At 40.4% G+C, this 15,119-nt stretch overlaps 1 protein-coding gene across 2 annotated transcripts in view; it reads right to left on the bottom strand.

Moving 5' to 3' along the window:
• Nucleotides 1–3,055: 3,055 nt before the first annotated feature.
• The window catches only part of si:ch73-242m19.1 (uncharacterized), a 38,956-nt gene continuing 26,892 nt past the window's right edge, over nt 3,056–15,119 (bottom strand). For both annotated transcript variants that reach the window (XM_059023777.1, XM_059023778.1), the window contains exons 35-49: nt 14,638–14,870; nt 14,073–14,211; nt 13,812–13,932; nt 12,830–12,939; nt 12,398–12,547; nt 11,879–11,932; nt 11,308–11,475; nt 10,933–11,085; nt 9,627–9,761; nt 8,644–8,796; nt 6,809–7,018; nt 5,909–6,029; nt 5,625–5,684; nt 4,684–4,829; nt 3,056–3,911 (exon numbers count right to left, since the gene is read on the bottom strand). In XM_059023777.1, the coding sequence (XP_058879760.1) occupies nt 3,798–3,911; nt 4,684–4,829; nt 5,625–5,684; nt 5,909–6,029; nt 6,809–7,018; nt 8,644–8,796; nt 9,627–9,761; nt 10,933–11,085; nt 11,308–11,475; nt 11,879–11,932; nt 12,398–12,547; nt 12,830–12,939; nt 13,812–13,932; nt 14,073–14,211; nt 14,638–14,870 (2,067 nt within the window). In that variant the 3' untranslated portion in view covers nt 3,056–3,797. The remainder of the gene's footprint in view (nt 3,912–4,683; nt 4,830–5,624; nt 5,685–5,908; nt 6,030–6,808; nt 7,019–8,643; nt 8,797–9,626; nt 9,762–10,932; nt 11,086–11,307; nt 11,476–11,878; nt 11,933–12,397; nt 12,548–12,829; nt 12,940–13,811; nt 13,933–14,072; nt 14,212–14,637; nt 14,871–15,119) is intronic.

The raw sequence follows: 15,119 nt of genomic DNA, 5'->3' as shown, positions 1-15,119 counted from the left end.
TTCAATACGTGTTCCAGTGTGATGGGAAATCTTCAATGTTCTTCATGCATCTTTTGGCTATTGCAGGTTTTTGAAGTGGATGGAAACAAGGCATACATGTTCATAGAATCCAGCGGCTGGATATGCTTGTACTAAGCCTTGTTGCATGAAAATGGTTGTTCTTTGGTCGCAACAACGCATGTAAATCAATTTGGTTTTAAGTGCCTTTTAAAAAATGCAATTTATTTGAAGTGTGGAAAAAAATAAAGACAAAAGAAAACCTTAAAAGGGATTTACAGGAGAGTAACACAAGTGATGTGTTTTTTTTGTTTTTTTCCTCTAAAGTGTAGTCAGTTATGTAACATTTGCCTTTTACCACAGTGGCTTGCTCTTCTCAAATTGAGCTGAAAGTACCCAGAGTATCACAAACACTGGGATTCCACTGGTCAATCAGTCCTTGACCTGCAAAGCTTACAATACACTTACTGTTGTTACTGGGGTGGTTCGTCCTAATTTCCCTGATACTTTACTGTCAAGAGTAAAGTGGTCTGCCCTTATGCAAGTAACTGGGTCCAGATTTGATTGACTGGTGCCTACACTGAACTCGCACTTCTGAATCACTTCCGACTGCAGATTTGTAGCTCCATAACCTGCCTAGTGATAACTAGTTGGATACTATGTTAGCTGTGTGTTTTTGTGTTTTTTTGGAAGGGTCTTGTTCCCTTTCAAGTACGAAATGTAACCATTACTGAACGGGTATTTACCTTCACCCTTGAGGGATGAAAAGCACTGCACTCACAGATCTTGGTGCCATTTTTCCTTTCATTAGACTGACCTGATCGGTGAGCCTTGTTCAAATAAGTACATTGTTGCTTCTGTCTGTATATATTTAGAATTGTTTGTGTTTTTACACAAATGTTTATGTTATATTAAACTAATCACGGTAATAGTTTTCTATTTACACGTAGTGTGCACTCCAGCTTGTTGCGTCCTGCTGCAGCCTTGTGCCCTTTGCGTGAAGTCAGCGGCTAGAGTCACTCCTTCCCAGGCATCCAGCAACATAAGTCAGCTGACTGTGCTGTCCCCCCAGGCTGCATAGCTCCAGCTAGAGCTTATTTATATTTCTTCTTGCTGGTTTTTAGAACTATACTAGACGGGTTATATTATTTATGTAATTGTTTAATTACTCCGAGATGAAAAATCTCAGCTGATTGGTGGTTTTCCTCTTTTACTCATTCCCCTGGGGCTGTATTGATGCGCCTTTCTGAAGACCGACTTGGACAGATCAACACTTTGTAGGGAACTACAATAGACATCAACTTCAATTTGGAGAGTTTTGCTGGATCTAGCAAATAAATATGCATTGCAGTAGCTGTAACAAAAGACCCGAGAATTTTTTTTAATTCATTTTTACATTTTTCACCAGATGAACAGAATAATTTAAAGCAGGTATGATTTATTGATTTATTGATATTTACTTTTTATATTTTGACATGTGATTACATAAAAAATTGAAATCGATAAGTCTACACTCAGGCCAGTCTGCAACGTGGTGCTAAGCGCATGTGCAGCAAGAGCAGCTGCTGGGCTCAGCAGCACTGTACAGGACTGAGATACTCGCTTGCTTGCAACTTCAACCCCAGTATCTTGATGCCGTTTTGGTGACAGCTTTTAACATCACCATTACGAAGGCTGTTTGTCCATTCTAACAAGCAGGCTTCCCTCAGTCTCGTGTTGGTACTGACTGTGGTTTTTACAGGTGCGCATCCCAATACGTTGCCACCCACGGTGACTGCGAGCCGGTGGACCCATACCAAAAGGTACCGAGGTCACAGACCCGGTCTCGGGTTACAGCACCAGTACCATCCTGGTACTGACCCAGTGCTAAAGTCACCAAACCAGTACCATACCGACCTGGCGCTGTCCCGGTAGCGGCCTTGTACCGACCCGGTGCTAAAGTTACCAAACCGGTACCGAACCGACCTTGTTCCAACCCCATACCGTCCCCGTACTGACCCTGTGCTAAAGTCACTGAAACTACCTGATGCCGCTCCTGAACGGTACCAAAGCCACTGAACCGGTACCGAACCGGCCTGGGGCCAACCAGGTTCTGAACTAGTACTGACCCGGTGTTAAATACACCAAACTGTTACCAAACCGACCTGGTACCATCCAGGTACCGACCAGGTTCCAGCCTGCTACCGACCAGTGCCGAGGTCACCGTTCCTTTACCGTTCCATTCCATGCCCGGGTTATATCCCTGTGAGACATGCAAGGCCAGTCTGCCTATTGAGGACAAGCACAGCAGGTGCTCTTCTGCGAGTTTTGTGTCCCTTTCTCCATGCGCACGCTTAAGAAACGGTTATCCCACATCTATAAGAAGCATTCTACGTCCCTTACTCCTGCTTAACGCTTTCCCCATCACCCTCACCCCATGGCTCTGTACCAAGGGAGAGCGAACGACGCACCCGGGAAAGTAACCCAGGCAGGAAACTTCGCAGTCTTTCTCATCCTTCTAAAAGATCTGGCCAGCTTTTCAACCCATCAAGGAACTGTTCTCGCTGAATTACTGCAGGAACATTAGGCGCCAGTCCTCTTGGGACTCCATGAGGCTGCAAGCGCAGATTGGCCACAGGAGGACATAATGTCAATTACCGCCTCAGACGGCACGTCCCCTGCGGTTACGCTCTCCCTGTCGCTAATCCAGAAGGCCACTGTAATCTTGCAAGTGCCCTGGCCTACAGCATGGGAAACAAGGCAGTCAATTTTTGACGCGGAGTCTACCGCCTCGTCCATATCCCACCCCCCACCCGGTTCACTTGGATTTCCTCTATGAAAGCACCACTATTGCACGCCCAGATCACTCCGGGGCATATGTTTGGTCCAGCGGTGAACGAGATTCTGCAGGGCTCTCACCACATGCAGGAATCCACAAAGGAGCTGGTTCGCCTGCTTCCCAAGTGACCACCTCCAGTACATAAACCAGTGGCAAACTGGCATCCTAGGCCCCAGGAGCCTCAAAGACTGGCACACTGACAATTTCTTTTGTTTTTTTATTAATTAAAAAAAATAAAGCCACAAGCATTAAAATCCATCACATTTTGACAACTGCAACACATGTGTAGTATAAACAGATATAGTTCATGGAATGATCTGACAGTTATTTTCATTTACATGTTAACCAACCTAATTATTTTTACAATACTACTCAAAAAAGAATTATAAAAAAGAATAGATTACACATTATTTGTTTGTCTGCAACAGCATACTGTCTAAAAGCCTGCATATTTACAGTAAATGCTTCCTTATTGCTAAAGCTACACAAAAGACCCCAATTTCCACACCTTGCAGACACAAAGATGCATTTATTTGCTTTGGGTGTAGGAGCTGGGCTTGTCAAAGCAGTGTAAATAGGGATGCCATATGTCGGCCGATTCAATGAGTTTCTCACAGAAATGCATCATGAGCTGATCCCTCCAGGATGGGAGAAGGCTGAGTCGACCATGGATGAGAAGTGAGAACTTACATTTCACCATTTGCATAGTGCACTGATTTGGGAATGTGACACAAGTATTCAGGTAAAGGTATGCTGTTACAAAGTTTGGTTCATGAACCAGACTGCTACAACACTGGAGGGAATCTTGACAAGCTAGAACATTCTCAGCCAACCAAATGGTTAACAAACAGTCTCCAGTACTCCAGTGAAATGACTGACCTTTCTGACCCTACACAATCACTCTATGACTGCACCCTAGTTCCATAACAGTCATCTTTAGTGCTGTGCTGGTACCTCAAGGTCCTGGGCGTGTCTTTTGCAGCTACTTCTTGCTGAGTCGAAGGTCCTGCAGCTGTGTGATCAGCCTGTGGGGGTTGACTTCTTCAAGGTCTGGTAAGAGAGCTTCTGCAACCTTGTTCCCGAGCCTAATTGGCACCTGATATACAAGAAAAGCTTTCAGTTGATGTTTTAGCTTTTTACCCTAGAATACTTGTGATGGCACAGATTCAAAAATAGCAGCTTTAATACAGGACATTTTTTATTCAGGGCAGCAGTGTGGAGTAGTGGTTAGGGCTCTGGACTCTTGACCGGAGGGTCGTGGGTTCAATCCCAGGTGGGAGACACTGCTGCTGTACCCTTGAGCAAGGTACTTTACCTAGATTGCTCCAGTAAAAACCCAACTGTATGAATGGGTAATTGTATGTAAAAAATAATGTAATTGTATTTAAAAATAATGTGATATTTAAGGGGAGTAGTGGTTAGGGCTCTGGACTCTTGACCGGAGGGTCGTGGGTTCAGTCCCAGGTGGGAGACACTGCTGCTGTACCCTTGAGCAAGGTACTTTACCTAGATTGTTCCAGTAAAAACCCAGCTGTATAAATGGGTAATAAAAATAATGTGTGAAAAATAATGTGATATCATGTAACAATTGTAAGTCGCCCTGGATAAGGGCGTCTGCTAAGAAATAAATAATAATAATAATAATAATAATAATAATAATAATAATAATAATAATAATAATAATACAGATGCCATCCACCTGCACTTGTATCTATGTCACCCATCTAATGTGTGGCTGCAGAACAAACTTGCTAGTTTTGTAGGCACAGATCAGTTAAACTTTTTGTTTTAAAATTCTTACATCCACACATCCTTATACTGCATGTACAGTACAGTAGTATCTTAATAATGTTTGGAGCTTCACTCACAGTTTTGGGTCTTTGAAGCCGTGTGTCTTTGCCAGTGGTGCCGATGCTGTTGACAGCCTTCCTGTCCAGTGTGGGTGAGGGCTGCTGATAGTCTCTTGACAGGACGAAGGCTGAGTGTGTTGAGAGCAAATTCCAGCTTGCAGAGCCTGAAACAGTCAAATTACATGATTTCATGTGTAGTATCTCAAATACGTGTCTGTATATTAAAATTAATGCCAGCTAAAGATTTATATAAACTGTATTTTGGATTTAAAATATCACATAAAAATGCCATTAAAGGATTTCCTTGTATTTCAGAGCTTGAGGGGCCAGGAGACAAAATTCACCCCAAACCTATATTTCATACCCATAATGCTAGCCACTCTTCTTAATCATAGGAAAGTAGAGTGCCTCTTTAGCAATGTTGATCCAGCCCCTTTTTGGTTTTGCACATGACAAACCAAAAGGGGATGTGAAATTACCGATATTAACAGATTTTAATCTCTGTGCAGAGGGTTTTTTTTGTGGGGGAATAAAACTTGTATTCTTGTGTTCGCTGCCTTTGCCGCATGTAGACAACATCATCACAGCAACTGCATTGTGCTTTGCGAAAGACGGTGGACATGACCTGTTTTCATTTAACAAATCAACCTGAAAATCAATGGGAACTGAAATGTGTATTTATACAAATCTGTATCCAAATCGCATTGTTGTCATATTTTTTACTTCAAAAGCATTAACTGTACAAAAGTTAGTTCATTTTTTATTTATCGTTTCCCACTCCTATTGTGTGAATGCTGAAATAATATTCTTTGACCTTGATCTGCAGTTAAGTTATCCTATCCTTATATATGAACCAGTTTACCTGTGTGACACTGAGATACAATATATAAAGGACGGACAGACTAAAAGTATATGAATTCAGGCTCTTCAAATGCTGTCATGAAAGAAACTCCTAATACCTGGCCGTATACTTGTGATGCTGCTTGCTCTTCTGGACATCAGGGGCTTCTTAATGACACCTTTAAAGGAAACAAAGTAAAGGTTTCAGTACCCGAAAAACAAAATGGCGACAAGTGGTGCTCATTTAATGGTTCTTTCAGCCCATTCCAATACAGGACCATCTTTTACCAGGTCATAAATTACTTAGTTGAACACCTGCTGTAGGTTCAATTCAATAATAAGGTGCATGAATGGAACAAAGCCCAGGAACACTAAATTGAACAAGTAGAAAAGTATACTGTACCTGCAGAGGAGTTCCTCTGGGACAGAGTTGCTTCAATGTCGTACACCTGACTCTGCAGCTCATCAACTCGCTGGAAGGCGTCCTGTTTCAAGCTGCGCTCGAGGGAAAGCTGGCTTTTCACCTTACAGCAGTGCAAGAGAGAGTGGCGCAAGGTGTCAATTGTTTTATTACAATTTCAAGAAAGTGCTCTAAAATGCAAGTATCTTGTAACGTTTCTAGCCTTCAAAGATGTATCCTTTCTAGTTTTATCTTTAAAGACCATTTTTCCCATAACAACAACATTTTAAGGAAAACATTAACTGGCTCTAATGCCATTTTTTTTATTTGGAAACAGTTAAGAAATTGTTTCTAAAAATTATTTTCTAAAAAAAAAAAAAACTTTATAGCAAGAAAAAACATTTTTTGTCAGTGCAGGATCCTGGTAATAAATCTGCCTTGATATAGTAATTTTACGGGGATCAGAAAAAGTGTTTCATATGGGGCTCTAATTCAAGGGTTTGGTGTTTGGTAGGCTGTGAAAGCAAAGCTTTACCACGCATACAGAATCTACATCGCAAAAACCTTGACAAAATAAGTACCTCCTTCCTTACGTAGTTAAAAGCCCTGCACAGAATCACTCACAAACCCATAGGTAATGTTTTATTCAAAACGCCTCATTTCGTGACAGTACAAGCTGGGTGCCAGTTGGAACATGTAATGTTATTGGAACATTACTATTATGTATCTGATTATTTGACAGACGCCTTTATCCAAGTACAGTAAAGAAGAAAATACAGGTTGTTTTAGTTTACCGTATCTCATCCATAACATCAATATACTCAATCAGGATTATAAGGTAAAAATAAGAAACAAAGTGAACACTAGCTTTCCTTTAGTGTGGTGTATCTGTTTGTTGCACACCTGTCTGATCTCCTTGTCTGTCTTCTGGTTCTGGAGCTGGGTGGTCTTGGAGTTGTTCTCTAGCTCTCCAGTGAGCACCTGCAGCTGCTTCTCCTTCTCCTCCACGTCCTCCAGCAGCCGCCACAGGTTAGCTGCCTTCATGCTGTCCAGATGCTGCCGGCTGCGAGTCTCCTCGGCCGCCCGGTGCTCAGACTCCTTCAGCAGCTGTCTCTGTTGACAGACACAGGCATAAGTAACAAGCAGGCTCCTGGCTCACGACAGCTGTGTCTACACTACTTGGATATCGCTGACTGCTTTTCACTGTGCTTTTAATTTTTATTTAGTGCTGTAAATAGTTTTTATTTAGTGCTGTAAATAGAGTTCTATTTTACTTCTGTTTATATAGTTAAAGAAATACCTCTTCATCTACTAACAGAAGCGTTCAGGGGTAGTTTACAACCACACAATGCAGGAAGACATTCACAAAGTCAAACAGAATGTTTGGGTATATAGCCAAAAGTGTACAGCTATAACCAAAAGTTATGATGAGGCTGTATAATGCACTAGCAAAAACGCACTTGGAACTGTGTCCAATTCTGGTCACCATAGCACCAAAGGGACATTGTGACCCTGGAGAGTCCAAAAAAAAGAGCAACCAGACTAATCCCTGGTTTTAAAGTACTGATCAATGAAGACAGGCTGAAAGAAGTGAATCTATTTAACAAATAATTAGGCGGGGGGCATGATTGAAGTCTCTAAAATGTTAAAAGGAGTTGACATAGTTAACCCTAACCAGTACTTTAAGCGCAGTACAGAAACCAGGACCAGAGGACACAGTTGGAAACTAAGTGGAGATAGACTTAGGACCGAGGGAAGGAGACACTTTTTCACACAGAGAGTAGTGAGGGGATGGAATGGGCTACCTAGTTATGTTGTTGAGGCAGAATTACTTTGATTCTGGGATCAAACAGCTACTACAAACTGGACAAGCTTAGATTCTTGTTCATAAATGTTGTTATGTTCTTATTAGCGAATAAAGTTTAGTAGGGTGACACTTCATGTAAAATGTTATGTGAGGAGATGGGACAATGGGACCGTTTCAGGCTCTGCAATGGGACAGCCTGAAACTGGGTATAATGCAATACTGTTCATGTTCACAATGTTTTCACTCAGACTGTTCCTAAGATCATATAGACAGTTCATGATGAATCCCTTACAGGGTTTGAATATTTCTACATTTTGTCATTTGAACTTTCCAGAGAAACTCATTATATATTAAAAGTATATTGTCAAATGTAAATACATTTGAAAACGTACATTTAAATGTAGTTAACATAGGTTAAAGGAGTATTAGCCAAATAATGTCCTTAGTTATTAGCAGGAGAAACCTTTTTCTTGCTGATCACTGATTTTACAGCAATCAGATCAGGTTAAACATAACTGAGTACCAGTAAGTATAAAACCTGCCAAATACAGCTTTGTACAAATTCAGTCCAATGTTTAAATCTGTGGCTCATTTTGTATTAGACCATCTTTATAATACCATCTGATCCTTTTATTATCACTTTACAGCTAAAGGGTTGAAACACAGTGGATTTTAACCATTAAAACACAGAAGCACTCATAGTACAAATATGCCTGTTTCTGTGGAATGCTATATTGTGTTAATTGGTACTGTATGTTATTCTCTTCTACAGTGAATTATGCTTGTCTTTAGCATTTCAATACTGTACAACAAAGAGCTTGTCCCCATTTGCTCCCATTATATTCAGGATATGTCAATGTGTTGATAATAAGAAGTGATATTAACTGGGTTTGACTGTACTTATAACTGTGTTTAGCAGCTTTCACATTACCTGCTTGCCCAGCTGTTTCTTTATCGTCATGTACTCTTTCTGACACTTGGACAGAGCCTGCCTCACAGCCTCCAGCTCCTGTTGTAGCAGGATCTCCTCCTCCTCTGCAACCATCTTCACTGCCAGGCACTCCTTCTTGTGCAGTACTGCCTCCTGCCAATACCAAGGGTTCAGAGGTAACTCTCCCATGGCTCTGTGATAACAGCTTATTTGGTGCTATTCAATGGACTTGCTGCTTAGTGTAAAAGTCGCAAGTACAACATTCTGTCACGGGACAGCGGCGTATGCTTTGCGATGACCTCATTCAAATACACTGCGCAACATTTAGTCACCAGGTGGCACTATGCGATATGCTGTATTTCCATTAGGAGTATAGGCAAAGAAAAGTTATTCCATCCCCAATATTCAAATGCAATTCTTTTTTGCATAGTCCAATTAGGTAGTGTACATGAAATGGCCATAAAGTGAAAGTCAAAACATCATGTGGCAAATACAAATATACTGCTGGAAAATTGCTGAAACAAACTCTTATCGAACAGCTACAATCTACAGCATCAGTAAACGAAAAGCTGTCTTCAGACTTTTTGTCTGTTTGTTTCAATGCAGTAAGTGCAATATTAAAGTCAAGTAAATGAGAGGTAACATGTGAACAGGGGTAGCATAATAATAACTAAGTGCTACTAAGGTTATATTAAATAATGATGTCACTGCACCGTACTACCTGAGTTCACTTTACAGCAGTTAACTGACTAAACTATTGAAGGCTATATCTTGGCAGCCACTGTGAGATATTTGTGCTATTCTTAGAAAGTACAGTATTTCATGGTGATGTATATTTTCATGGTCCTGACACTGAAAGTGTTTTATATATACTGAATTTCTGGCAGAGACATGCATGTTGCTCAGCATGCTGTGCAGCAGAGTGCTCTTCTTGCCTCAACAGAGGTGTGACCCTTAACTCCTAAAGCCCCTGCCTGCTGTACCTGCTGGTGCTGTCTGAGCTGCTTGCGAAGCTGGCCCTGTTTCACAGTTTGTCTCCAGCAGCCCAGGGACTTGAGCTTACAGAGTAGGCCTTCCAATCGGCTGTTCTCCCCTCGCAGTGCCTGCAGCTCCTCTTGCTAAACAGGGAATCAATACAAACAAGCACATGACCGCATTAAAATCATTTATCTTGATTAAAACCATGCCAGATGTACACTTGGTGTGGATTCTGTCTGGTCTACCATTTCAGGTTCTTTTAACAAGCAGAACATCTTCAGGTCTCTGCTCACTTCAATTCAAACTGGTTAACGAAGTCACTTGACCAGTGTACATATATTATATGAAAAGTATGGAGTGAAACATGACATGTCCCCATAGTAGACCATGGGGACTAGAATGATCTGGCTGACACCCAGCATCCACCTATAATTGGCTCCTTTTAACCCAGGTTATCTCATGTGAATCTCTACAGTTGCTCTACAGTTGAATTTTTGGGAACGTAAGGCACTGTGAAATTAAATGTTAACATCCCAGGTTGTGCATTTTTAAGCAAGGTAATACTGTTGATGTATCATGTGGAAATAATTTGAAACATTGTTAATAGAGAATATAAACAATTTGCAACTGCTACATTTGGTAATGCAAAGGTGCATAGGATTCTAGTGTATCCTGGTGGCCATGATGAGCTACATCACATTTTAAACAATTGAAATTGTCTGTGGAATAGGGTTCCCGTGTGGCGCATCCAGTAAAGGCGCTCCACATGGAGTGCAGGATGCACTCTATAGTTTGGACGTCGCAAGTTCGAGTCCAGGCTATTCCACAGCCGACCGTGGACAGGAGCTTAAAAAAAGTGAGCTGAGCTTAAAAAAAACAAAATTGACCATTCTAAAATGGGAGAAAATAATACAAATAATTGGCAACGACTAAATTTATTAAAACAAAAAAAAAGAAATTGTCTGTGGAAGTCAAGATCAGGTGAATGCCTCCTAATGCATGTTCTATCCTTGAAAGTAAAACAAATGTACAAATTGCTGACACACTTGTTGAAGTTTTTGTGTCCCTTGATGAAGTGCCACCTCTGCATAGTTTCTCCACACCAGTGTTTTGGAATTATGTCTCCCGGCTACCCGTGTTTACATATTTTCAATATATACAGAATCCAGCATGACATTTTCACAATACATCATGGTTGGACTGAAAAAAAATGATTGTCTTTTCTGTTCCTTCCCTCACTAAAGCATTAGTTAGAAGTGAGAGTATGAGATGTTTACTTCTCACTGAAGTAGAATAATAATAATATTTCACCCTTGCCAAGGTTCCCTTCAGTGCCTCGTCATCTTTGGTGGAGCCATACTTTTTCTTCAGTTTTATTATGTTCTCAACCCCCTCTCTCCGCACCTCAGTGACCAGATCACTCACGTCCTGGTTCATCCTCACGTGGTATTCATCTAACTTCACCTGGGTTTCAAAAGGATCAGGTCATCATAATAAGAAAAAGGTGATTATGTTCTGTGTTTTGTGTTAAAATTCGGTACTAGTTACAGGGGACAAACAAACCATTGAAACACAGTTGTACTTTTCACTTCACTGATTAATTTCTTATGCAAACAGAATTCTTGATCAGAATAACGGTTACCCCAGCTATTCTGTCATTTTGTGAGGGAGTAGTAAACTACTTACCTGTAAATGATAACATGCTACAAACATGCTTCGAACCAGCTCTTCATATTCATGCTGGACCTCTTTCCTGACCTCCTCCCTGAGGCTCTGCTTTTCTTCCTCTAGATTAGACAGCTTGGCCCTCAGTGCTGTAATCTCCACAATCATCTCATGACTGAGGTCCGCCGTCTTTCAAATTGGATAAGGAAATAATTAGAATTAAAACACCTAAAGCAGTAAGGAAGTTCCAACACAACACAGCTCCCAATTGACCCACTCCTGTGTGTTTTTTAACTCTGTGCAATTGTTCACTATACCCAGCCCAGGTAGATGGCACTTTATTTACGGTACTTCTTTTAGGGGAAGATTGGATTGTGTCTTTTTATAACTAGTGTAGATCAGCTGTCATTGCTTTTAAAAGTGTTTATAATGCCATCAAAGTGTTTTAAATACTGATATTGTATTCTTTGTTTGGAGCACAGATCAAAATGCAATGATGGAATCATGTATAAAATAGTAACTGTGTGTTGGCCAATGGGGTTAGGTTAACCAGACTAGACTCATCAGAGAAACTGGTTAAATGATAATATACCTGACCCTCAAGTCCTTCACATTGTGTCTTGGATTCTTCCAATGTCTTCAGATCCTGCGTTTAAAGATCACAGTTAACACAAAACACATTAATCTGCTGAACACTGCAGCCATTTATGATTAAGCACAGACAGAGAAACCAGCTCATATTAATAGAACAGAACTATAAGGATACATACATAATACTTACATACATACATTCACACACATCAGTACTGGCCTTATTACATACTCAAGGGTACGGTTCAATACGCCACTCTTACTACACACATTTTTGGGAGTGCAGAGGAGGAGGGCTGGGGAAGGGTTGGGGGAAGCGATGCAGGAGGTAATCGACTCTACGTTGTAAATGAGCACTGATTCTCTTGTCATGGTAAAAACAATAAACGTCATTTGAAAAAATATATATGTATGGGACAGCCTATGAGGAGTGACGAGTACCATGACATTTGTTGTGAGACATATCGTATTGTGATTTCTATTTTGCAATACATATCACATTGTGATAACTGGTACCTACCTGTTCCTTCTGGTAAAGCAGTTGATGTTCCTGCTGAAGGATATTCTCATAAAACATGGAGTATGTCTCAAAGTTACTGCGCTCCCTGGCCATGACATCACATGCCAAAGATGTAAGGCATGCCTCTAAATGATCTTTAGTGAATGTAAGCTGTAAAATAAGAAAGAAAAAAATGTACAAAGTTTTAGCCTGGGACATATTTTCTAAATGTGTGCAATCTTAAATTTACTATTATTTTTTGAAAGGTGACATTTCCATGTTAATGTTACAAAATGAGAAACAAACAACTTGATTATGTAGGTGAATCACGTTACGCAATATTTACATTAATGTCATTAAACATATTTTTGCTTGTGCATTTTCTTTTTTACAAAAAGAATGTTCTATTGTTGCATTGTTAAAGTTCAAACACTTCTGTAAAAGCTCCTTAACCTTGTCTTTATTCTCTTCACACCTCTCCAGCAATGTCTGCAGAAAACTTTCAACAATCTGGGGTCTGACAGCTGAAAAGCTTTCCTTCATGACAGGGTGCTTCCACAGCTCTAAACAGAAAAAATGCTTTATTCATTGTTTTAAGGGAAAATTAAGGCTGGCTCATCCACTTACTTCACAAGCTTTTTTTATGAGCCTGGCTATGAAAACGACTGTTTATTTTAAACATCACTAAAGAACAACTGGGTTGTTTTGGATACTGTCTTACCCTGGGTGCCATGCGTAAACCTTTTTATTCCCACATTCATATAACCTGTTTATCTTTACATGAGCCTTACATTATGGATCGAAGGTTCAACACAAACCTAATACCTTTGGACTTCCTTTGAGCTCTCTGATTGGTTGACACTAGTTTGCATCCAATCACTATACAATTGTATTTTCATTAACATAGCTAAACCATTTATCTTTCACATTTAGCCACATCTAGCTGAAAGGGTGTTTAAAGTGTAATGAAAACCAGTGATAATGTATTCACTGTTAACTGAAATCTTCACATGTGTAACACAATGCCACATCTAAAACTCAAGAATTGATAAAAAGGCTTCATGAATACGGCCCACCACTGTTACAGAGTACTCCACTGAGATGGAAACTGATCTACTGTAATTAATGGCAGCTTCTTAGGCAATCAGAAGTGTTGCATTGCGCTAATATATTTATTACAATCCATATGACAGAAATGGGATTTCAAACATCAATCAGGAAAACCACACAATTCAAATTGTATTCCACCTCTTAAGAATTGTTTAATTATTTATCCTGATGAAGGTGGAAAGCAGTTGAGTGTGCAGTGTTCCTGACTGATGATCTTGCAGGGGGTTTGAAACCAGCAGGAGTTTTGGAGCACAGACATCAATAAAGTAGTGCTTCAGTCAGTCGCTGCAGTTTGCATGTTCAAATAATCTCACTGTGGTTTCACCTGCTGGGAGCCCTGTGTCCTGCCGTGCCCTCTCTGATATGACCAGCGTCAGCTCCTTCGAGATCTTTTTCTGCACAGCATGAATCATGTGGCCCTCCAGACTTTCCAGCAGTTTATGAAGCTGAACAAATAGTCAAACATAAATATATTTATTGTTCATAAATAAATAATAAAAAAAACAGATGGCTTTAATGTACACAGAACTTTGAGTGGACTATTATAACACACAAAGTGTGAAAAACACATGAGCTGGTTCTTCACCTGATGTGTTTTGGTCTCCACCTCAGAAGCTCCTTTGGGGAGCAGGATGGGCTGCGTGTCGCTCACCAGTCCTTCAAACTTGTCCTCTTTCCCCAGCTGTCTGGCTATGACTTTCATGGTGGGGTACAGAATCTCCACTCTAAAGAACAGGACATAAACCATCTAGCAAGTTACTGTAATGCACTAGACATTGCTTACTGTCGTTTTCCTGATTCATATTTTCAACATTATAAGTATTGCTTGTTGAACTTGAACCCAGACATACAGAGTTTTGAGCCCGTCTACAGTTTAAATTATACACAATCTCCCTTGCTTGACTGTATTTCTTGTTTTAACTCTTGTTCATATCTTGTCATTTAAAATGACCCTCCCCACTCCCCCCCCCCCCAAAAAAGAAAAGCTTGAAAAAGGACAAGCCCAGGCTCAGGCTAACAGTACATCTTCATACTTGGGTCAAATGATGTTTAAAAACCTACAAGGTATTTCTAGTACATGATACAGTGCTAGTTGAACTAGTTCTAAAGCAACCCCTTACTCCATCACTCTAATCATGCTGAATGGTCACCTGTAGATCTTCGAGAACTGCTTGTAGAGGGACACTGTGTTGATGTCTTCCACGCACAGCCGCTGCCGCCCCCACTCTGCCTTAAACACCTCCAACTGTTTCCACAGCACCAGGAAGGCTCTCAGCAGGGTGTACACTTCTATATGGTCCTGCAGCAGGGCTTGGAAAGAAGATACCTTCCCTTCTACTGGAGACAGCTGATCTTCAAGCTCTGCTACCCCGCTGATGGCAAGCTGGAATCCAAAAAGCAGGTTATCAGAATTGACATGATATGATGCACATATGCAACATTGTCAATTTGAAGTATGTATATATATATATATATATATATATATATATATATATATATATATATATATACAGTATATTACAGTACTTTTTAAATAACACATTTGTAAAGGTATTAAGCAGAGCATACAATCTGCTTGGTTGAAATTCACAAAGCTGGTTATAAACCGTAAGTGTTGTTCAGTGTTGTCTAG

Source organism: Acipenser ruthenus, chromosome 5 (genome assembly GCF_902713425.1).
Source record: "Acipenser ruthenus chromosome 5, fAciRut3.2 maternal haplotype, whole genome shotgun sequence".
Taxonomy (NCBI): Eukaryota; Metazoa; Chordata; class Actinopteri; order Acipenseriformes; family Acipenseridae; genus Acipenser; species Acipenser ruthenus.
The sequence above is the reverse complement of the archived record's forward strand: the minus strand, read 5'-3'. Positions and strand labels throughout refer to the sequence as shown.